The sequence below is a fragment of the Callorhinus ursinus genome, unplaced genomic scaffold (assembly GCF_003265705.2).
Source record: "Callorhinus ursinus isolate GAN/ISIS: 27379988/994484 unplaced genomic scaffold, GSC_fseal_2.0 scaffold11, whole genome shotgun sequence".
NCBI classification, from domain to species: domain Eukaryota; kingdom Metazoa; phylum Chordata; class Mammalia; order Carnivora; family Otariidae; genus Callorhinus; species Callorhinus ursinus.
This window is the reverse complement of record NW_027397073.1, coordinates 29,849,312-29,873,727: the sequence shown is the minus strand read 5'-3', so window position 1 is coordinate 29,873,727 and position 24,416 is coordinate 29,849,312. Positions and strand designations below refer to the sequence as shown.

The window sequence follows — 24,416 nt, the reverse complement described above, 5'->3', positions numbered from 1 at the left end:
TGCAAGCTCAGGGACATAATGTAGTCTGGGAATCTAAAAAAGGGCTTTATAATAGTCTGGATGGACTCTGGATAAAATTGTGCTACTGATCATAAAACAGTGCCTTTCAGTAGTTTTGAGCATCATTTCCTTGTCCTTACTTTTCTTCACATTCTTCCCAAGTTCTGGCTATTACTGGCTTGTCCAGCACCTGGAGCTCCTCACTCCACCTCCAAAGTGTTAGCATTTTGCTCCTTTCTGCTCCAATACAATCCAATTGCTTATGTTCTATCCTCTGAGGAGCATGCTAAGATCCTGAAGCTGATATTTAAAAAAATCAAGAAAAACAATGGTTTGGAGGCCAAAAGTGAGATTTCAAATCAGAAACGCTGGACATGTTCTCATAGCCCTAACTAGCTATGTGACCTTGAGCAAGTCACTGAATCTTTAAAGCTTCAGATGACTCATAGGTAAATAGGATCATAAAGGAGCCTATTTCGTGGCCTTGTGGTGAAGATGAAGTAAAATTATGTGTGCTAAGTGCCTGCTACGGAGCCTTACAATACTAAATGCATCATCAGTATCAAAATGAATATTGTTCTCAGAGAAAATACTCAATCCTAAACAGAACCCTTCAATATTTTTGCTTAAAGATGTCATTAATGATGAAGGACATCAGGCACTAAAACTCGTTTCTTTTTTATGGTATAGAGGGACTTGGGATTCACCAAGATGGATTCAGAAGGCAGCCACCCCCTCCACCAAACAAGCATGACAATAAACATCTGTCATCATCAGCACTTTCCTTTCAGTCACTTTTTATGAGGAGGAAGAAGAGCCACCAAGTAAAAACCCTACTTTCTCTGCCTCTTAGCACTGAACATAAGCACCAGCATGATTTCCTTCAGAAGCTTCCAGAGTTTAACATTATTACTCTAGGACTCTTCAAAACTCCTTTGAGCTAGAGATGATGCAGGTGTCAGCATCTTTCTGTTTTACATGGAAAAAAAAAATGAACCCTAAAATGGAGACCTAACCTTTGAAGACTAACATAAGAAAAAGAGTACATGTGATCAGGGTTTTAGTCTTAAATTTGACACTAACAGCATTATTTTATTAAAATCAATTTCTATCAGTATATTTACTTCTCAAATATCCTCATCCATCAACTGCTTGCCTTACAACTACACAGGGCAGCTATAGGATTAAAATAAAGTGTGAATTGAAGGCATTTTGAAAAGAAACAACCACTCTACAATTATAGGAACAATTATTCCCATCACAAACACCACAGCCAGAAGCCAAATTTGCATATCAACACTTCATTATTGGAGACGTTGGTACATGAGCAATTTTAAAACAAATTGTAATTTGAGTTTTCATGGGTTTTGCACTTTCTGTGACTATCTTGTTTACTTGCTTTTATTTGAAAGGAAAAGTCTGTCAAATCTGCTAAATTACTCAGCTTACTGTCATTTTTCTTATTTGTTTCGGCGATGTATGTGATGTTTCTGAGTCTCATCACTGCTAATCTTCAATTACCCAGGCTAAGACAGAGATTCCGTTGAACCCCTTTTGAGCCTAGGGAAGCAGAAACAGAGCCAGGATGGTGAGGGGAAAGCAAATGCCAGCCAGTGTTGGAATCATGGAGAGCCATCATTCTAGAGACAATCTGATTAACTTTTGCCTGAAGAAGTTTCCCTAATGTTCTCAAATCCACTAGCTTACAAGAGCCACTTGTAGCTCTTGACTGGCATTCAGGCATAAGGTTTATGTTCTCTAAGAATTCTGAGAAGTGCAATAAAGGCCGTCATGTAATCACTGATGGTATACTTCCATCTCAGGGTGCTCCCTCATGTCACTTCCCGGAAGTCCTTAAAAAAAAAAGTGGAGGAGTATCTGAAAGGTTCACCACTAGACCTATACTTCCCTTCTTCATTTTTGTCAAGTATCACAGAATAGATTCATATTTAGCTGGTGAGATAAACTTGAATTCCTTTCTCATAGCCATGTAACCATATCATACTAAACATTGCTTTGGAGAAAGAGAAACAACAATGGAAGGCAGGAGAACAGGTGCAGAGGAGACAAGTATTATAGCTTCTAAAAAATATTCAGTTGCCACTTTAAGATCCTTAGATTTTCAAGTAAAATATAGGAAAAAATGCCACTACAAAAATGTACTACACTAAGTCATAGAAATATTTCTGTATTAAGCATAGATTTATAAGCATTGACTCTATATGATATTCTCACTTTAAGAAAACTTAAGATGCATTAGATACAAAAATCCAAATATATAAAGCACTTAAAATAGGAAAGAACTGTTTTAGTGAAGATTCTTAACCTTAGCAAAAGGATTTATTAGCGGACTATTTTAAGTCTAAAAATCATGAACTGGAAACATACAAACAATTAAAATCCAGCTCAAATTTAAGGTCAATGCAAATAAGGATAAAGCATCTAAAATTAGAATTACACCATTCAATTTAGAGAATTTGATTTATAAAAATTTGATTTGCATGCAATTTCTTAGTAATTTAATTTTGTACAAAGTAAGTCATGGCAACAGAACTGTGAGATGATTCGCCTGGTCCCTGAACTAGGTTTTGTTTATTTAATCTCTTTAAGAGTACTAAGGAGTACAAGGAAGACAAATATTATTACCCTGTGGAGATGAAGCCATCACAGCTTGCCCATCAGGCCCTGATAGTGCCTGATCAGAGAAGAATAAACTATAATGAACTACATGAAATCTGGTAGTGGATCACAATCCACGGTTTCTGCATTATTAGAAACTAGCCATGGTTTCTGCATTATCAATTTTGTTTGTCTAGAGAAATGAACTGAGGATCACAATGATATAGCAGAGGCAGCTTGAAGCAGGTTGATGGTATATGGAAGGCACTTCTTAACCTGACAAGTGAAGCTTGTTCTGATTCTGGAACTCTAATGGTTAGTTTGGTCTTTACATGGTAGCTGGATCCCAAGAACAAGCATTTTAAGTGGCAAATGCGGAAGCTGCAGAACTCTAACGGCTCAAACTCTGAAAGTATACAGCCTCACCCCTTACTAAACTCTACTGCCCACAACCAATCATAGGGCCAGCCCAGATCCAAGGAGACGGGAGAAACGGACTATGTCTCCTGTTGGAGTGGTGAGGACACTGCCGAATAGCATGTGGGATGGGATATATAGTGGCAGCTCACACAATCTACCAGGACTTCAAAGATTTCTCAGGAAAATCACATGCATCATTTCTTTCTCATAACTCTCAGTATGAACCTTGGAGAGCAGCCAGACTTGACCAAGTACTAGGTACCCTGGGAGTTAAGAACAAACAAACCAAATTTGGCACTCACCTGGCGGAACCGGTCTAAGTCAATTTTGTTACCCACCAGCACCAGGGGAATTTCATAGGTGTGGCGGACTTGAAAAATGAGCTCTTTAAACTTGGCAGCTTCCTGGAATGACTGGCGGTCAGTGACAGAGTAGCAGATGATGAATCCCTCCCCACCTCGCATGTACTGCTCCCGCATGGCTGTGAACTCTGCCTGCAGGAAAAGAGCAAAATTGTTACGTAATTTAAAACAGTGAAGCCAACATGTCAATAAAATAAGAGGTCAAAAGTAGATAAATTATGAGACGAGGTAGTTTGGGTAGAAATTTCATCAAAGTTTATTTCTGGGCTTTGCATACAGGAAAGCAGAAGGAGGTCTAACTGTACCATTATGAAATCTGAATGCTTTAAAGTGTTCCGAGTGTTGATCTTTAATCATAGAAAATTTGATTTGAGAGATCTTGAGGGAGATATGTTAAATAGCAGGTTAACTAATGAACTCTTAGGGATTATACATATCCTTTTAATAGCTTTCTACCTAATGGTCTAGTTTTAGGAAAGGGAATCTAAATTTGTATACTCTAAACTTTAAAACCTAGAGGAACTAATTTTCTCCTCAAAAAGATGAAAAGAAACACGAGTTTAACCTTGATTATCCCTGTGAACAGAGGAAGTTATTAGCATAGATAATCCCAAACCCAGTTATGTGCTTGAGCTTTCTTAGATTCGTCTCCCTATGGGGCATAAACAGAGGGAACTTGACGGCGGAGTCATGGGGTACTACTTTCCACGTTCTGTTCATTCTTAAATCCTCTCTTCTCTTTGCAGAGGAGGACAGGATCACCTTCCGAAGGTACCGATGTCCCAACCTGGGAGACACTGCTGTACCAGCTTTTCATGTTGCAGCCCAACTGACCTACAATTTCCTGGCAACTCAAAATTCAGTATTTGGTCTGAGTTGCAATCTGAAACATTCCTTTTAGTCGGAAGTTTTCATTCACTGTTACTCTGTTGAATCCATTGTTAAAATCACAAGCGCTGGTCAGATACAAGCAAGATGTGGACTAGCTGATGTGGACTGACTAGAGCCGTACGGATTGAAATTGCTCAGTGAGGTTTCTCCAACTAATAATTACATTTTTCAAATAGAAATGGTAGAATCACTGTAGAAATATGTGTGATATTTAAGAAAATATAAATGATATATTACATCAGTGTAAATGATCAAAACCATAAAAGTGCAAACTAAACTGGAGAAAATTTATTTTACAATTTACAGCTCACTGTATTTGTCAATTACTATCTTAAGCATTAAAATTCTTATTGTCTATTGTCTATTGAAAAATATACACATTGCAAAATATTCAAGAGGTACAGAAGTATATAAAATTAATTTTATTATCTCAACACCAGTTTTTTCCAAATGCATGACAGTTAATAGATTCTTTACCCTTACAGAAATAGTTTATGTACACATAAGCAAAGACACCTACATACTTTTTATACTCAAATGGGCATAGTGTATACAATTTTTACTTTTAACCTTAATTAAGATTTAATACCCCTAATATCCCTTGGAGATCATTCCATTTAAATGCAAAGAAGTATTGTTTGCCATGAATGTATCATAATTCCTTTAATGCATGTACCATAATTTATGTAACTAGTTGCCTATAAACAGATACTTAGAGGTCTTCCTTTTATTCCTATTATCAACTATACTGCAGTATAGATTCCTAAACATCCACATTGCACAGGTGTATATCTGAGCAATATAGTATTGCTAGATGAGAGAGAACACACATTTTTACTTTTGAAAAATAGTGATCTCACCAAAGATATCGTACCAATAACTCTTTCCAACATTATGTAAATGTACCTGTTCCCCTCATTCTCACTCATGACACTTATCGAATTTTTCTACGTTTTATAAGTTTTAGGGTAAAAAATAGAATCTTGTTTCTTTGATCTGTATTTATATGAGAGTCATATTGAGCATCTCCTATGTTTCTTACCCATTTACAAATTCTCTCCTAGATATGGTTTTATTTTAAAAACTGAAATGTTTTTTATTCTTTGATTTGGGGATTTGGGAAAAAAATTCTCACTGGAGAAGGTTCTATGTGAGACATAAGAAACAAAATACATTTGAGTACATTAACAATAACTACATCGTAGAGAAAAGACTAATAAATTTGAAGAAGTCCAACACCTATTAGGAAGACAGGCAAAGTACAGGAAAGTAAAATTCACAGAGAACAATATTAGATGAATGAATGAGTGAATATCTAATTGTGCTGGTTAACTAGACTCCAAGTCACATATATGTTATATTAATAGATCTACCAGTCCTCCCATCTGCTCTGAATTGAAGTCTCCAAGTATGAGGTTCTAGCCTTAGTATTTTAGAGTTCCTTGTTTGATTTTGCTTTGCACCTAGATGTTGGGGTATATAACTGTGTTTGTGTTCAAAAGTGGTCTTTACGATCTGAGCACAGAACATGGGAAGCACAGTACATGACTTCTAGTTCCATTACTCAGAATATGTCCTCTAAAAAATCACCTAACCCCTCAGTGCCTCAATACCCCTCTTTGTCAAAAGGGATTAGGACACACACTTAACCCATCTTACAGGGCTGTAGAAAGGATCAAGTGAAAGAACAGATATAAAAATGCTTTGATCGATTTTTAAAATACAGTACAAATTAAGCTTATTATCATCTCTGGTACAAATCCTGCAGAATAGAAGCTGTCACTGGGAGTACAGGCATAAAATTCTCTTTGAGCTGCATTAAATATAAATGTAGAGTATTTCTCAAATATGCTTAATCAGAAAATTAAGGTTTTTTTTTCCCCTCCAAATAGGAGACACTCTCCACCAATAAAACAGATATAATTAAGCTATCCCAATGAAAGGGGAGGATACTTCCTCTTAGCTGACTTTATCCATACTAACACTTTTCAAAGCATATATAGGTTTTTCTTAAAGATGCACTGGAAACCCATTCTTTGACTTGTTTTTTGGGGGTTGGATTTGAGAAGTTCTTTATAGATCTTGGATACCAGCCCTTTATCTGTAGTGTCATTTGCAAATATCTTCTCCCATTCTGTGGGTTGCCTCTTTGTTTTGTGGACTGTTTCCTTTGCTGTGCAGAAGCTTTTTATCTTGATGAAGTCCCAAAAGTTCATTTTTGCTTTTGTTTCACTAGCTTTTGGAGATGTATCTTGAAAGAAGTTGCTGTGGCCGATGTCAAAGAGGTTACTGCCTATGTTCTCCTCTAGGATTTTGATGGATTCCTGTCTCACATTGAGGTCTTTCATCCATTTTGAGTTTAATCTTTGTATATGATATTAGAGAATGGTCGAGTTTCATTCTTCTGCATGTGGCTGTCCAATTTTCCCAGCACCATTTATTGAAGAGACTGTCTTTTTTCCATTGCATGTTTTTTCCTGCTTTGTCAAAGATTATTTGACCATAGAGTTGAAGGTCCATATCTGGGTTCTCTATTCTCTTCCATTGGTCTATATGTCTGTTTTTGAGCCAGTACGATGCTGTCTTGGTGATCACAGCTTTGTAATATAGGTTGAAATGGGGTAAGGTAACGCTCCCAGCTTTGTTTTTCTTCTTCAACATTTCCTTGGCAATTCGGGGTCTTTTCTGATTCCATACAAATTTTAGGACTGTTTATTCCAGCAGTTTGAAAAATGTCATTGGAATTTTGATGAGGATGACACTGAAGGTATAGATTGCTCTGGGTAGCATAGACATTTTAACAATGCTTATTCTTCTGATCCATGAGCATGGAATATTTTTCCATATTTTTGTGTTTTCTTCAATTTCTTTCATGAATGTTCTGTAGTTCCTAGAGTATAGATCCTTTACCTCTTTGGTTAGGTTTATTCCAAGGTATCTTATGGTTTTTGGTACTATTGTAAATGGAATCACTTCTCTAATTTCTCTTTCTACAGTTGCATTGTTAGTGTATAAGAAAGAAACCGATTTCTGTGCATTGATTTTTGTATCCTACCACATTACTGAATTGCTGTATGAGTTCTAGTAATTTGGGGGTGGAGTCTTTTGGGTTTTCCACATAAAGTACCCTGTCATCTGCGAAAAGAGAGAGTTTGACTTCTTCTTTGCCAATTTGAAAACCTTTTATTTCTTTTTGTTGTCTGATTGCTGTTGCTAGGACTTCTAGTACTGTGTTGAACAATAGTGGTGAGAGTGGGCATCCTTGACGTGTTCCTGATCTTAATGGAAAGGCTCTCAGCTTTTCCCCATTGAGGATGATATTCGCTGTGGGTTTTTCATAGATGGATTTTATGAACTTGAGGAATGTTTCCTCTAACCCTATACTCTGAAGAGTTTTAATCAGGAAAGGATGCTGTATTTTGTCAAATGCTTTTTCTGCATCAACTGAGAGGACCATATGGTTCTTCTCCCTCCTCTTATTAATGTGTTCTATCACATTGACTCATTTGCAAATGTTGAACCACCCTTGCATCCTGGGGATAAATCCCACTTGGTCGTGGTGGATGATCCTTTTAATGTATTGTTGGATCCTATTAGCTAGGATTTTGTTGAGGATTTTGGAATTCATATTCATCAGGAATATCAGTCTGAAATTCTCCTTTTTGATGAGGTCTTTGCCTGGTTTGGGGATTAAGGTAATGCTGGCCTCATAGAATGAGTTTGGAAGTTTTCCTTCTGTTTCTATTTTTTTGAAACAGCTTCAGTAGAATAGGTATTATTTCTTCTTTGAAAGTTTGGTAGAATTCCCCAGGGAATCCATCAGTCCCTGGACTCTGGATTTTGGGAGGTTTTTGATCACTGCTTCAATCTCGTTACTGGTTATTGGCCTATTCAGGTTGTCAGTTTCTTCCTGTTTCAGTCTTGGCAGCTTATAGGTTTCCAGGAAGGCCTCCATTTCATCCAGATTGCTCAGTTTATTGGCATATAGTTGTTGATAATAATTTCTAATAATTGTTTCTATTACCTTGGTGTTAGTCGTGATCTCTCCCCTTTCATTCATAATTTCATTAATTTGGGTCCCTTCTCTTTTCTTTTGGATAAGTCTGGCCAGTGGTTTATCGATCTTATTCTTTCAAAGAACCAAAAATGGGCAGAAGATATGAAAAGACACTTCTCTGAAGAAGACCATACAAATGGCTAACAGACACATGAAAAAATGTTCATCATCATTAGCTATCAGGGAAATTCAAATCAAAACCACATTGAGATACCACCTTATACCAGTTAGAATGGCAAAAATGGACAGGGAAAGAAACAACAAATGTTGGAGAGGTTGTGGAGAAAGGGGAACCCTCTTACATTGTTGGTGGGAATGCAAGTTGGTATACTTTGGAAAACAGTGTGGAGGTCCCTCAAAAATTTAAAAATAGAGCTACCCTATGACCCAGCAATTGCACTCCTGGGTGTTTACCCCCAAAGACACAGATGTAGTGAAAAGAAGGGCCACATGCACCCCAGTGTTCATAGCAGCAATGTCCACAATAGCCAAACTGTGGAAAGAGCCGAGATGCCCTTCAACAGATGAATGGATAAAGAAGATGTCATCCATATATACAATGGAATATTGCTCAGCCATCAGAAAGGATGAATACCCAACTTTTACATCAACATGGTTGGGACTGGAGGAGATGATGCTAAGTGAAATAAGTCAAGCAGAGAAAGTCAATTATCATATGGTTTCACTTATTTGTGGAACATAAGGAACAGCATGGAGGACATTAGGAGAAGGAGGGGAAACATGAAGGGGGGGAATCGGAGGGAGAGATGCACCATGAGAGACTATGGACTCTGAGAAACAAACAGGATTTTAGAGGGGAGGGTGGAGGGAGACTGGTTATGGTGATGGGTATTAAGGAGGGCACGTACTACATGGAGCACTGGGTGTTATACGAAAACAATGGATCGTGTTTCACCACATCAAAAACTAATGATGCATTGTATGGTGACTAATGTAACATAGTAAAATTAAAAAAAAAGATGCACTGGAAGCTGGTGTGACACAGAAAGTTGAGCAGAATCTCTACAGCTAGTATCAGCTTAATAATATGACACTGAAATCACTTTATAAGAAAAATGCTATGTTCAACATGTTGCTTCTGTCTTTGCTCACCCACGAATTAAAGATCTTTATGTTCTGTGTATCCTGAATGTTAATCTCTTCTTCATTTGCTTGTTATAAATGAAACTTGGTTAATTATTCAGGAACATGACTAGATTCCATTTGCTATCCAAAAGTAACAAAATATCTATGAAAGAGATCTGTGTAAAATACTACAAACATAACCATTTCTAATATATATATATATTTGTTTTTAGAGAGGGAATGAGGGATTGGGGGCCATGGGGCAAGGGAGGAGGAGAGAGAGAGATCCAAGCAGGCTCCATGCCCAGCATAGAGCCTGACACTGGGCTCGATCTCACAACCCTGAGATCTGAGCTGAAATCAAGAGTCAGATGCTTAACCAACTGAGCCACCCAGGTGCCCCTTTCTCTAAGATTATCTAAAGATTATCTAAGCTGTTCCGAGTACAATGCTGTAGCTTCATCAGTTCCCTTTGAAAGGTTTTCTTGTATTAAAATAAGGTGAGAATACTCTTAATTCTGAACACAAAATATCCTGATTAATCTCATATCAGAGTCTCTTAATTATCAGAGTATTTTAAGCAGGCTTTCAGAAATATAGGGACTGAACCAGCTCCCCGTTGTATTCAATGAATGCTACTACAATGTATGAGTGCCACACTGTTTACAAAATGCAATAGCACTACGGTCAAGCCAACCCCCAAATGCTTTCTAGCACAACACACACATTTACCATTGTCTATGGTTGCCATACTCATGACAGTCACATCTCCATACCACACTTATATCCCTAGTACTCAAAAAGTAAATGAAAAGATAATCCACTCATGCAGCTGACACTATGCCAAGTGGTCAGATACATAAACTACCAAAAAAGTCTGACCCTGTCCTGGTTGACCAAGCATAAATAGGCCAGGAGGAAACAAATGAAGGGCAATGAAGTACTACATGAACCATGGGGACTTAGAAAATGGCAAGAGCAGTTTGCAGGAAGAAAGCAAAGAGGACTTGGTGGAAGAAATGAGATGTGTTATTTTTTCTTAATTTGCCAACCATAAAGGGCTCCTCAACTTTCACGCAATCTTACTTCCAAAGATTATGTATTGTTTCCCTTAAATCACCTTTCATGATCCAAATTCAGCATTTGCATGGCACTTAAACATCAAGGGCCTGCATACCAGTTCACAATTCAGTTTTTGGAGGTGGTCAGAGGAGCAAAACGGTGGTTGTTGCTTTTGTTTGCATGTTTTTAAAGAAGGAATAAAAATATGAAATTATCAAAGTGATGAAAATGTAGGATTCATAAATTTGCTGTAATTGATGCAAAGTACCAAGACTGAAATCAATAGTAGTGGTGGTTCTTCAGCCTCAAACTGAAGCAGTTGAGAATGTTCAATTAAAATGGAAATGGATGAAGAACTTTTATAAATGCTGGTAATAAATGGTCAAAGAAGGTATCTAAAAGGCCAAATATAATTAATGAATTTATACTATTTTGTAGTTTTCAGAGAACATAACCATGTCCACTATACATTTGTCTTTCATTGCCTTTCAATATTTGACACTCCTGTATTTTCAGGAATGCATTAAATCATGGAATACTGCCTAACTCATTCATCAAATACTTATTGAGCACTTATGTGACAGATATGTCAGATTTGAGATGGCTTAATACATATAATGAAACAAAAATATGAGCAAATGTGGAAACGAATAGAAATTAGAACATTGAAATCAAGATAAAGCAGCTTGATCTGCAAATTTGACTCAACTTGTAGACAATCAAAGCTACACTAGGAACATGATCAATTCCATCACTTTTGTGGTCAATAACAACAACATACTAATGTGTCAGGTGACATGAGTCTCTCCCTGAGCACTTAGAGCTGAATGCATTTTCTCTTATGAGATTTCAAATAGGGTACAATGCCCTCAATGTCAAACAGGATCTGCAGTAGCAGGTTTTCTAAGTCTCAAATTGTGTTTTTCAACTTAAATCTCACCAAACATTTTACAGATTTACTCAATGATACTGCTGCAACACTCAAGCAGGGTAACAGAAAAGCTGTTTTGTAGAAAATACATGTTAAGATTGTGGATGATAGTTAAAATATTTTGATTTTAATGCTGGAAAAAGTAGGAAGCCCTAGATTTAATGCCTAGATATGTCATTGAATAGTGGTGGATTCATAGTGCCTAAAATCTGGCTATAGTGAAGATTACTCCTATATGTAAGGCTCTTACCTCAATGCCACTCAAAATAAATGCAGAGGTTGCCAGGCTACATAATTAATGGGGCCCAGTGCAAAATTAAAATGTGGGGACACTTGTTCAAAAATTAAGCACTTCAAGACAGCAACAGCAGAGCATTAAAGCAAGAACAAGACCCTTCTCAGCATGGAGCCGTGGGTGATTGCACAATTCCTGGCCCATGAAACCAGCCCTATTGGCATGGTAGAATCACAAAAGAGCATCCAAGAGTGTATGTGAGAAGAACTCCAAAGAGACAGTCTCTGAGCAGGTCTCTCAGCAAAAGGGGCAGTGATAATTCTACTCTGACATTAAGTCACTCCTGAAATTTGCTGACCCTAGTAAGGAACATAAGACAGGACAATGATAGATGTACAGGGCTAGAAGAAGTATGGGATTGGGGAGAAAATGAGGGATATGTGGTAGGGGACTGAAATATATACTTCATAAGGGAAATGTTATTACTGAAAAAGACAGGAGTATGGCATATGTAAAGGGCTGGCATGTTCCTGGTGTTGAGTGAAGTCACATTCTGGAAAGTCCTGACAACCAGGTTTCAGATTTGATGTGATAGGAAAACAAAAACTCAAGAGAATTTTTTTTTTTTAGAGGAAAGTAACCTGCAGCCCTATTTCAGTAGGATTGATTTGGCAACAGGAGTAATGGGGAGAAGAGAAGTTAAAGGCAGGGGGAAAAAATGAAGACTTTTACAGTAATCCTGAAGTGAATTTCCATGAGGGAAAAATAAAAGGGAAAATATTTGAATGAGAGGTAACAAAACAGAGAAATGGAGAGAAGAGAACTATTTCTGACATTTCAAGGAATAAAAAGGAAAGACTTGATGCCTACCAGCTTGGGCATGAGAGAGAAGAAATGGAAACACGCTATTCATGGTTCTATCAATAATACCAGGCAATAGATTGGGCTTTTGCACATGTCCTTACTCATTATTAGCTCCCACATTAGTTAGGGGGAAAGAAAAAGAGCAAAGGAAAGATACTAAATGATATGGCCTAAGTCCAAGAGCTGCCAATTAGGAAATCAAAGACTTATCATATCACACTTCCTCTCTAAAGACAAGAATTAAATTAAACCTAGCACCAGGTTTTGTAGCTCTGGAGCCTGGGAAACTACAGAAGCAGTAACAAAAAAGTGGATTGAGAAAGTCCGTAATTTAAGGCCCATTTTTTCTCACACAGATTTGCCCTTGTCTAGTTAGAGTTGACCCTAGACACCTGAAAGGAACTGTCCACAGAAACTGGAAATCTGGTTTATGGGCAATAACAACTGAAGGGGGGAGAGTGGAAAGCCACAATCAGGGAACACATCTTTTGGATTGACCAGAGGGACAGGGATTAGATGTAAAGCAGTTTCATCTGGATCAGTTTGTGTGGGTCTGGGGGGGGGGGCGCTGGGCAGGGATTGTTTTAATCACTTTTTCTTTAAAAAATCTGAAGCTTTGTCCCATTGAGAGTGTCTTTCAATTTTAAAGGAAATTTTACGAAAACAGTTTTTGACAGCTATTTTTCTTTTTGTTTCTTCTTGCCAACCACGCTCAGTACTTCAGTTTCCAGGTTTTTGCATTTGTAACTCTACGTATTGTAACTCATATGCTTCGCTCTCATTCCCAACACTAGATTAAGCTACCTGAGGACTATTCAGCATTGCAGTTTCCAAAGCACTAAGGGACCATGCCTGGATCAGAGCCCAATAGATAATTATATTATCATTTGGTTACTTACTTTAAGCTAAATATTTTTAAGAGATGCTGCTATTCCCTGGATGGTGTACATTTAAGGAGAGGCTAGAGGATGAAGACAAAAGGAAAATGAATCAAATCTCTAAACTAAATGGATAAGACAATTTAGTTACTCAACCCTATACAGGTAAGGACAGGTCTAGTTTAACTTTTATATAAATGTATATTCCACTGAATTCTGTATCAGTTATAAAGTAATTGAATGCTCCTTTCATTCTCTACTTTTAATCATTTGTCTTATTCTAAGAGGGGAGGAATCTTCTTGTCTTTGGATGCATCAGAAGTCTGCCTTTCCCCATCTGATTTGTATTTCCTCAAAGACTTAGAGTTTCATGACTGCCTTTGGTGGTACAAATCCACTAAAAGATATTTCCCATCACAGCTGGTTTCCTGTTTATGTTGGAGGTCACTCACACTGGGAGCTGCTTTCCTGCTGATAAAACCTGCAGGAATGCATCTTGGAAGAAGGTAGCATAACGGTGTCATGAAAGGATTTTGTCCACTGCATTTTAGTCATTCTCAATATGATACTGAAAGGATGATCCCAACAAAAATACAGTGAATAAGAAAACCCATGTGCCAAAGTTGCATTTGCTAATTGACTTAGAACATGATAGGATACTCTAAAGAAGAAATGGTATGTTTTATATATACATATAATGAAATATATAGTATCTAAGAAAAATATGGCAAATACATGTCACATGTTCTAAAAATCTTATCACACAAAGTAATTTGTGTTTCTATAGCTGAATGGTAAAAATAAATTACTCTTTGGTTCCTTCCAAGGTAAAAAGTAAATCATCTTGTTTTGTAATACAGTAATTTGTCTCTAGATAACCTGAAAATTTTAGAGTTGTATTGAGAGGGTGGCACATTCTCACTATATAAATGAGGAAAAGATGCTTGGAGAAGATGTGTTTGTCCTCCTTAATATCAGAATTACAGTGACAAAATTTCTCTCTTTGATCAAATTCTGCTTCAGCTCCCCTGAACCTGTCAACTAGGAATCAACTTTTAAGCTTGTGTCTCTACATTGTCAACTTTTAGCAAAACTCCTAAATTGATTTAGTTAGAATTTTCCATCATCCTATCTCATCATCCTCAATATCTAATTAGGGTCCTCAACCTCTACCATCCTCCAGGTGATGTCTGATCATCCTGGCCTGCCTTCAGTAAGAATCCTACTTTGTCATTTTAGCCAGAATTCCCCCCATCCCCTAAGGTTTCTTCTCAGCAATTTCCCATCCACTGATTGCCCACTCTGCTCCTTAGCTATAAATTCCCACTTGTTCATGCTGTATTCACAATTTAGCCTGATTCTGTTCCCCTTTTGCAATATTCCTGACTACAACCCGCTTTTTACTACTTTAACTGTCCAGTTCTGATTTTCCTTCAACAACCAGGCAGAAATTGCGGGGTTCCTGACCCTTGTCAAGTGCTAGCTATACCTCACCTTCCAATTTAGTTGCAGCCTCCTGTGTTGCTGCTGTAACCTCAGGCTCTCTTTTCCAATCAATCCATCATTCATTTATTTCTCTGTCCAACTAATCTTCTTTAAGCACTACAGATTCATTATGTAGCTCATCTGCCTCCAGAGGTCTAGTGGTTACCCATTTGCTTTCACATCAAATCTATACTCATCTGCCTGATTTTAAGACTTTATATAATCTGATATCATGCTGCATATCCACCTTTATCTCCAATTAATCCTGAATATGCACTCTCTGTTTTAATGGGGTCACTTCCTTCAATGGTTTGATCATATTAGCTGTTTCCTCTCCCAATTGTGCCTTCATGTACACTGTTCCCCAACTTGAACTTTTTCTAGCTAATGGAGATTTCAGTGATGATTGACTATAATTCTTACTCTGCAGATGAGAAAATCTAGGCCCAGAAAAGCAATGCTATCGTTTTCTCATGCCAGGACAGAAAAACTAGTCTTCTAATCTCTTTTATATTGTTGGAAAGCCAATTTTCATCTTCAGTGACCTCAGTGCATACTCTTCATGGTCAATTATTTTTTCTTCTTTTATGCATCTATGGTAACAAACCCAGCCCTTACTGAGAATTATTCTGTTTTGTACATTTTCCTCACTAATGAACTTCAAAAATTAGCAATTATTTCTCTTATTACTGAGTTAGATTTGTTTTTAAGATTTTATTTGAGAGAGAGAGAGAGAGCAGAGAGAGAGTGAGAGGGAGAAGCAGACTCCCTGCTGAGCAAAGAGCCGAATGCAAGGCTTGATCCCAGGACCCCGGGATCATTACCTGAGCCGAAGCTGACTCTTAACTGACTGAGCCACCCAAGTACCCCTATTGGAGTTAGATTTGTGTCATCAAGTAGATTCCGGGGGTCAACATCAAGGCTTAAACTATTTTTAATGTTTATACTGACCATACTTTGGGTATATGAAAACTTCAATTAAATTGCTGCTATTTGAATGGATAATGCCATTTCAGATAAATTATGCTTGTTCTATATAGAATGTGTATGTTCTAGAAAGGAGATAATCAAGCTTCTAGAACTACAGGAGTATGCAAAAGACTTAAGACACATTTTCCTTGATCAATCTTAAATTCTGGAGGAAAAAGTTTTAAAAACTTACACTTCTAAAGGACATGTCTGCATAAGAAAAATCAGAATTTTTGTTCATGTCAGCCAGTATTCCTCTTTCAAAAATAAGTTTGACACCTTGTATACCAATATATAAAAACAACTTTGAATACATAAAAACAATTATTTGCCCCAAATTATTTCAACTTCCTACAGTAACTGTGCTTTCCAAATAATTTGGTTACATGAACATAATTGTGCTTCATTCCATTTTTAATTCGGTGAGTTCCTCAATGTGTTTCTAAAAACAAAATAACTTTGTAATTTTACTTTGATAATTTCAGAATCAATTTCATTGAGCTATTTAAAATGCAGTAATTTCAAAATTACACATTTAACTATAAGCCAAGGAAAATGATATAATGAAAAAAGATAATGAGAACTGAGATTTAAATCTATTAACATGGGTTACTTTCATTGTGTTGTTTGTGAGATGCCTCAAAATGGATTTAGTGAGGAAGATGACAGGTCTTGTGAATTTAAGTTGAATAAAAAAGCATAGATATTAATATATGCTTATATAGCATATAGGCTTTATTATTTTAAAAAATGGACTTTGGTGCCTAGTCCATATAAAAATTTGAGGCATTCTAAGCGAAGTAAGTCAATCAGAGAAAGACAAGTATCATATGATCTCACTGATATGAGGAATTTGAGAAACAAGACAGGAGATCATAGGGGAAGGGATGGAAAAATGAAACAAGATGAAACCAGAGAGGGAGACAAACCATAAGAGACTCTTAATCTCAGGAAACAAACTGAGGGTTGCTGGAGTGGAGGGGGGTGGGAGGGATGGGGTGGCTGGGGGATGGACATTGGGGAGGGTATGTACTAATGGTGAGTGCTGTGAATTGTGTAAGACTGATGAATCACAGACCTGTACCCCTGAAACAAAAAATATGTTAATAAAAAAATTAAAATATTTGAGGCATTCTCAGAATCCATCTCTATTGCAGTGGTATTTAAAATTTGGAAATTTGCTGTTCAAAATGGTTGACAATTTCTCTATCTTTTGCTGCTAAAAATGCAATTGTCATGTCAGATTTTTAAAATAGCAATATTGGGATGCCTGGGTGGCTCAGTTGTTGAGCGTCTGCCTTCGGCTCAGGTCATGATCCCAGGGTCCTGGGATTGAGTCCCACATCGGGCTCCTTGCTCAGTGAGGAGCCTGCTTCTCCCTCTCCCTCTTCTGCTCCCCCTGCTTGTGCTCTCTCTCTCTCTCTCTGACAAATAAATAAATAAAAATCTTTAAAAAAATAAAAATAAAATAGCAATATTATCATTGGAAACAAAATGATGGCAAAATTTCTAGTATATTCAAGGTGAAAGGAGAAACAAGATCATTGGAAGGGCTTCCTAATGAAATCTTGGGCATGTCACTGAGTCACAAACACATAGAAAAAGAGAGGGTCGGGGGCAATTATAATGGTCACTAAAGGAATAGCTGGGACAAATGACACCTCTTTACCCCACTTCAGCAGCTATGGCTTTTGTCCCCTGTGAAAAGCCCAGGTGATGGTATTAAAGAGAGTGGACAATCTAGCTGGGGACTATCTTGGTGTGGATTTGAGGAGGGTGGAGGGAGGTAAAGCAGATATTGAGGAAATTCTCATAATAGGAGAAACTCATAAATAAGAACCATTCTCAGAAATTTTAGATGTCTGAGGTGAAAAAAATCAGAGATACTATACATTTTTCTAACCTTCTCAACACTTTTTCTCAGTCCTGGTCACTCTGTGATACCCATCTTTTAGGAGCTATCATACTTACAACATCAATATAATCCTGAAATAGATATTCTTCTATTATATGTGATGGTCTTATTCTATATCAAGGTCAGATTACAGATCATCAAGGTGATATAATGAAAATATGACATAAGAGTCCCATAAACATGATTTTGCTAGGCAAGTTTCTTCACTTTGTTGACCATCTATTTCCTCATCTGGAATATGAAAAATCAGTGCTTCTCTGTTACCACCAATATGGAGATTAAGTGATATAACGTGTCATTATATATAAAAATGACATACTATGTTTGGTTCGAAAATGTTTGCCACTGAAAAACACCAGTTATATCCCTATCATTTTTATCCATCCTCTTGGAAATCAAAGTAACAAACCCTAATTTCAATGTTTTATTACTGAATAATTTAGTCACCGATTTAGTTTGCAAAGTCTTTGAAAACACGTCTGCCTTTCTGTGCAGTGCCTATGTGGAGAGTACTGTTATCAGAATGAGTCTAAAATTATGTTTCATGCTACTTGGACTTCAGAGGTATATTAGAGAAGCTGAAAAAGGGAATAGTAAGAGTTTGACATCCCAGAAATATGGTGGCAAGTAGCCTGTCTTGCATGTTTTTAGAGGTAAGCAGAAGAGGGGAAAAAAAGATATGTAAGAGATGTGCTCTGGAGAACATCAAATCCTTCTGCAAAACTGATTTAGTTATCAACTAACCACAAAGCTTCCTGCTCTACATATTTCAGAGTTGAATCCAATTTTCTCAAATCTAGATTGAATAAAAAAGAGCAAATAAGACAAGGATGGAATATTTCCGGGACTTAGATAAATTTACAAATAGAGATAGAAATGCATTGGGGAAAAATAAAAGCCTTCCCAATCTTATCAAAGAACCCAGAAAATGGTAATTGTGACTATTTAGGGAGGTAATGGGATAAATAAAACCCTTCAAGAGGCAAGCGATTGGCCATAGTTATTTGAGAGGCAAATGTAGGCCAAGGCCTAAGAGTTCTCTACCTCTGATAGAGGACTCCAATGGCTGTACAGGATTGCCTCATGTTAACAAAATCTCAGAATCAGGCAGAAAGTACAAATGGAAGATTGTTCAAATATGGGACTTCAAGGTAGCCCAAGAGTTCAGTATTTAACACAGAGGTAATGGGATTGATGTGGGGGAGAAAGGCAAAAGAAGAAAAATTACCACTGTGCTCTTGATACAATAAATGCTTAAAATTTAGTATGTGAAAGTTATAAATGAGACAAGAAATAGTGTGTGGAGTTTGGTTGACAGGGTAAAATAACAGAATGAAAGAAAATGAAAACAAGACACTTTTAATCAACACATGTAGAAAACCTTATGCTAAAAAGTCCCATCTAGGAGATATTTGCAGTGAGACTATACAAGCTTGAACCCACGAATTTCATGAGATTTCTGTCCCACATGGAGAAAAAGATGGTATCTAGTCTTCAGGATTGAGGAAGGGTGAGCACACACGGTAGGGACTTCTGAAGTTTCCAAGTTTTTTTCCTCCTCTCCCTTAAAAATACCATCCTCCAAAGCTGCTGAAGGAAAATTTGATGAGGTGACAAGTTTCAACTTTAAAACTCACCCTAAAGAGGCTATTGCCTCCACAAATAGCAAACTGTCTACTCCAGTGTTAGAATTTAGCATTAACTGAAGAATGATTCAAATATGGAAACTGTTCTTTTTATATTAGGCAAAAAAAAAAATCAACAGAAACATTAACCTACTCTGACAAAAGATTAGTCACACACACAATAGATTACATCTGATTTGCTTAGAAGAGATTCAATACAACTGACTTAGAAATTTTTGAATAGAGTCATTCAGCACATAAAACAGAGCATTTGAAGTCTGAAAAATGTCAGAAAATGAGGAGGAGGAGGAGGAGGAGAGAATAGAACACTGCTCCAGAGCCACCCTGCTTGGGTTTGAATTCTGGGACTCCCGGGGACTCTGCTTTTTCATCTGTGCGATGAGGTTAATAAGAGTATTTACCTCACAAGGTTTTTATAATTAAGTGAATTAATACAACCATGGCTTTGTGAAGATTTCTCTTTGTAAAGCACTTCTAAGAGTTTCTGTGACACGATAAGACCCAATACTGCCTACCCTTGTCCTGCTAGCTTGGTTTCCTCTGTTCAACCCAAGATAGACCCAATAGCTCTACTTGTCATAAATGGTCAAAAAACAGATGTGGAAGTTACAATTTGGACTTGTCCTTTTTAATCACCTCTTTTAGACTCACAGGGTTACAAATGAGTCTAAAGCCACAGATAATTTCCTACAGAAGGAAATCTTAATTATCCCCTAAAATGATATACTGATGCTTAACCCTGTCTAACTACTAAAAGAAAATAACCTTTAAATTTAACATTTGTTTTATTTCATATTGATTTCAAATGTGTGTTCTTTAGTTTTAGTTCTTCAGCATTAGTTTTTATTTCCAAAAACTGAATTGCAATTCTGGTTACAAACCTCATTCTCCTTTTCAGCACTTTGCTAGAAAATAACGTGACTTTTGATAGTTCTTGGCACATCATATAATATAGAAAACAAAAATACTTCAGTTTTTTAATTTCCATAAGTACCAGAGTTTGAATATAGGACTCAAGCCAGGAGGATTTGCTTGAGAAGATTAAATACAAATTCATGGCAATTTGCATTAATCTGGCCGTTTCTCTATTGTCTGTCTACCTGAATGAAGGTCTTGTAGGTACAAATCATATAGATTAACACTCTGAAAAGCAGCCAACACTGGTGTTTTAACGCATTTGTGCATGTTAATGTAACTGAAGCTGAATAGCAATGCCTCAGGAAAGATATATTTTAATGTCCCTATGCATTTTCTTATGCAGTTCCCTTGCCTTAAATTCCCTTTTCATTCCTCAAAGTTCAGTTTAAATGTTGCAGGTCAGGTCAGATCTTCTCGAGCTTCTATTTAAAGTAGAAATTCTCTCTTAGATTTTCAATGTCTCACAGTGTATTCTATATATACCCCTGTTGTACATTCTCTACTGCATGGCAGTAGAGATACAAAATACCTGATAAGGTGCCTGGGCACTGCACTTAGTAGGCCCTCCATAAGTATTTGTTAAGGGAATGAAGAATCACACTTTATACAGTTTAGAGGACTCTTTCATAAGCTTGGTTTCTTTGATACAATGGTATTGAAGAGTATTGAGTTTTGCTTAACAGATTAGGAAAACAAAGCTCCGAAATTTTCAGTACTTGGACAAAAGTCAAAGTTAATGAGTAGAATGATGAGGATTTGAATTGAACTCCACCTGACGCTAATTCTTTCTTCCCACAATTCCATGCTGGTAAATTTGCTAACTTTTACAGCAACGATGCCATTTGTTTCCTTGTACAAAATCCCAGTAGTCTAGGACTTTAAACGTAACCGCTGATAGCGTAAACCAGGGCCCCATTTATTCCTAGTTTATCTTGGAAAATTGCATCCATTCATTCAGGTTTGACACTCAGGCTTCTTCTAATACATATATTTGGCTTACTGACATTCAGCAGAAGGGGAGTTTTAAACCACATCTAAGGGAGAGAAGGAATAGTTTAATCATGAATGTGGGAAAGGGATATCCAGACTGAGATTTTATAGAAGCAAAAGAGAAATGAGCAAGTGGTGTATATCATTTTAAGCAGATTTGCATGACTGGAGCCAAGAGCTTCTGTCAGGGAAGAAAATAGACTGGTTGTACACAGAATCGGGATAGGAAACTGTCAAGATGGTATGATTTGAGGGATACTAAAAGCCATTCCCTTGCCTAAAAATACTTTCCCTACTGACCTCCCTCCCACCCAGTATTACTTATTTTTCTGAGTTAAAGCATCAAAAGTTTCTGTTTACAGACATATTCGTTTTCCGGGAGAGATGAAACTTCCATTGTTTGCTGCTCATAGGCATAATATGAAGTAGTTGATTAACAAACAGTAATGCAAAGGGGGTAATTAATTCTTAGGAAAGTGCAAGTAAATCCAGAATAAGGCACATAGACAAATGTTTCTAAAAACACCATCCTTGAATTCATTACTCTTGTTACTCACCTACCCATTTACAATGTTGGCCAGAGCAATCAGGGATAAATAATCAGAATGTGAATATTCTCAGGATACTACATGCATAACATTCCATAGGAAATAGGATGTCCTTGAAAGAAGAGAAACACTGCCACCAACTCATTATGTGCTCTTCAGTAAGTAAGTCATACAGTCCTCACAGGCTCAGGTTCTTCATTTTTAGAAAAGGTAATGATAATCCCTATTCTTCTTAACCAACAGGACTTTTGTGAATGAGTCACATCAATTTCCTTCTGGAGAAAAAATGCTAGACAAATGTAATAGATTTGCTTTAAAATACTAATATCTGATACATTTAAATAGAATTAAGAACTAACATTGATATCATAGTTATTATCGGTCAGGTGTTATTCGGGGACATATTATATACAAAATTTCACTTATTTTTTTAAAGATTTATTTTAGAGCGAGAGAGAGAGCATGCATGAGCAGGAGTTTCAGAGAGAAAGGACAAGAGAATCTCAAACACTCTGTGTTGAGTGGGGAGCCCAACACAGGGCTCGATCTCAACCCTGAGATCAATCACAACCTGGGCCAAAACCAAGAGTCAGACACCTAACTGACTGTGCCACCCAGATGCCCCCAAATTTCACTTAATTTTAATAATCTGATGAAGAAGCTAAGGAACTAAGAGAAGAGAAACTAAGGAACCAAGAGGTTAAGTAATTTGTTCAAAATCCCATAGCTAGTTAAGTGGTAGAACTAGGATTATTGTGATAGGTATTTTTATTTTTCTCATTTCCACTGTACCAGTTTATAAAAGAATAAGCTATTTTCTTACTGGTACTCAAATCCTCAAGGGATCATTTACGTTTAAATCCTTAGACATGCCATTTTAGAGCTGTCATCTGAATTGTTCAAGTTAACAAAATAGTATGCCAAATATCTACACTGATTTACTATTTGCCTTTCAAGGTAGAAACACTCCCTTAGAACTTAGAAATAACAATTGAACACACTAAAATTTCTCAGTCTGGATTGGCATATGGACTGTTTTCATCTCAGGCAGAGCCTGGAGGATACTGTTACAAGGTCTCAAACTCTATAATTAGGCAATATGCATGTCCCTCCACCATTGGGGCAGTAGAGGAAGAGTGGATTCTCCACATCTGAACCCTCTTTCTGCTCAGGGATCCCATACGTTGCCTTCTCATATACTTAATATGCAATTGAATTTCACTGCTACATGCAGTCTTTCCTTCTTAGTTAAGGGTCACTCTAGCTTTCCATTGCTTTGGTCCTCAATTATGGAATCATCCTTGACTTTTCTCTAGTTTTCTGTGCCTTAGATTAAATCAGCATATTTTGTCAGTTCACTGTCGAGATACATCCAGACTCTAGCTACTTTTGTTTCACCAACGACATCACCTTGTTGCAGGTCACCATCACCTCTCATTCACTTTATTATAATAGCTTCTCAGGGGCTCTTCCTGCTCCTACACGTGCTCCTCCCAGGTCTGTATCAACACAACATTCAGAATGAGCCTCTTAAATATGTTAGATCAGGTCCTTTTCCAGTTCAGTTCAGAACAGGCTAATGTCTCCCCATGTTATTCAGTGGAAAAAACAAAGTCATGACAATGGTCCACAAGGCCTTATGCAGACTGCCCCTCACCCCTTGCCTCTCTAATCATGTCTCTTAATACATTCCCTTTGCACTTCACATACCAGTCATGCTGATCTCTTCTCTACACTTCAAACATGCTGATTATGCTCCTGTCTTAAGACTGTAACATCAGCTGGCCCTCACATGTCCACATGTCATTCTCCCTCATCTCTTTCAGGGCTTTACTTGAATGTTACCTTCCAAAAAGAGCCCCTATCACCCCCTCTACACTCCCTGCTCATTTTTTCTGCACATTTCATAGTCCATATAACAGACCATTGAGTTTGTTTATAGGTCTCCCCTACTACAGTGTAAACTTAGGAAGGTCAAAGATTTGTGTCCCTTGTATTTCCCTAGGCTATGCCTAGCACAGAGCAAGTGATCACACAGTCTGAGGAAGGGGTGATCGGCCAGGTGGGCATTTGTGATTTGGAGAGCAGGTGTATATCTTAATGAGAGCCTCTGCTTAGCTCTAGAGTACTGTTTTCACATGGTAGCAACTGCCAGAAATCTATATTTTTGTAATGTATCTCCCGATTTCAAGACTGAGAAAGGATTTTTTTTTAAAAAAGTTGTTTAGCTCTTCAAACCAAACAAATCCTATATAGACAAAAACAGTTATGCCCACAAGTCACCACTTAGGGGGCTCTACTCTGAGCCTCTGAGATGCTAAGAATCCTTTCCAATCTAACACTCAAAAGATTTTACCTGGGTCCTGTTTACTGGATCACACTCATTTCCATGAAAATGTGTAATCTGTTAGAGCCAATATTTTCAACCATCGCAGGAGAGGGATTATATCACTTCTGGAAAGTCTTTCTCCATTTAACCTTCTAGGAGAGATAAGAAGGCAGTCACAATGACTAAAGGAGTTTTGAGAGGGATTGTTTTA

General features: G+C 37.3%; 1 protein-coding gene across 2 annotated transcripts in view; it reads right to left on the bottom strand.

The window, feature by feature from the left end:
- The window catches only part of RIT2 (Ras like without CAAX 2), a 402,841-nt gene that overhangs the window by 199,982 nt on the left and 178,443 nt on the right, over positions 1-24,416 (bottom strand). For both annotated transcript variants that reach the window (XM_025886656.2, XM_073898273.1), the window contains one exon: positions 3,342-3,533. In XM_025886656.2, the coding sequence (XP_025742441.1) occupies positions 3,342-3,533 (192 nt within the window). The remainder of the gene's footprint in view (positions 1-3,341; positions 3,534-24,416) is intronic.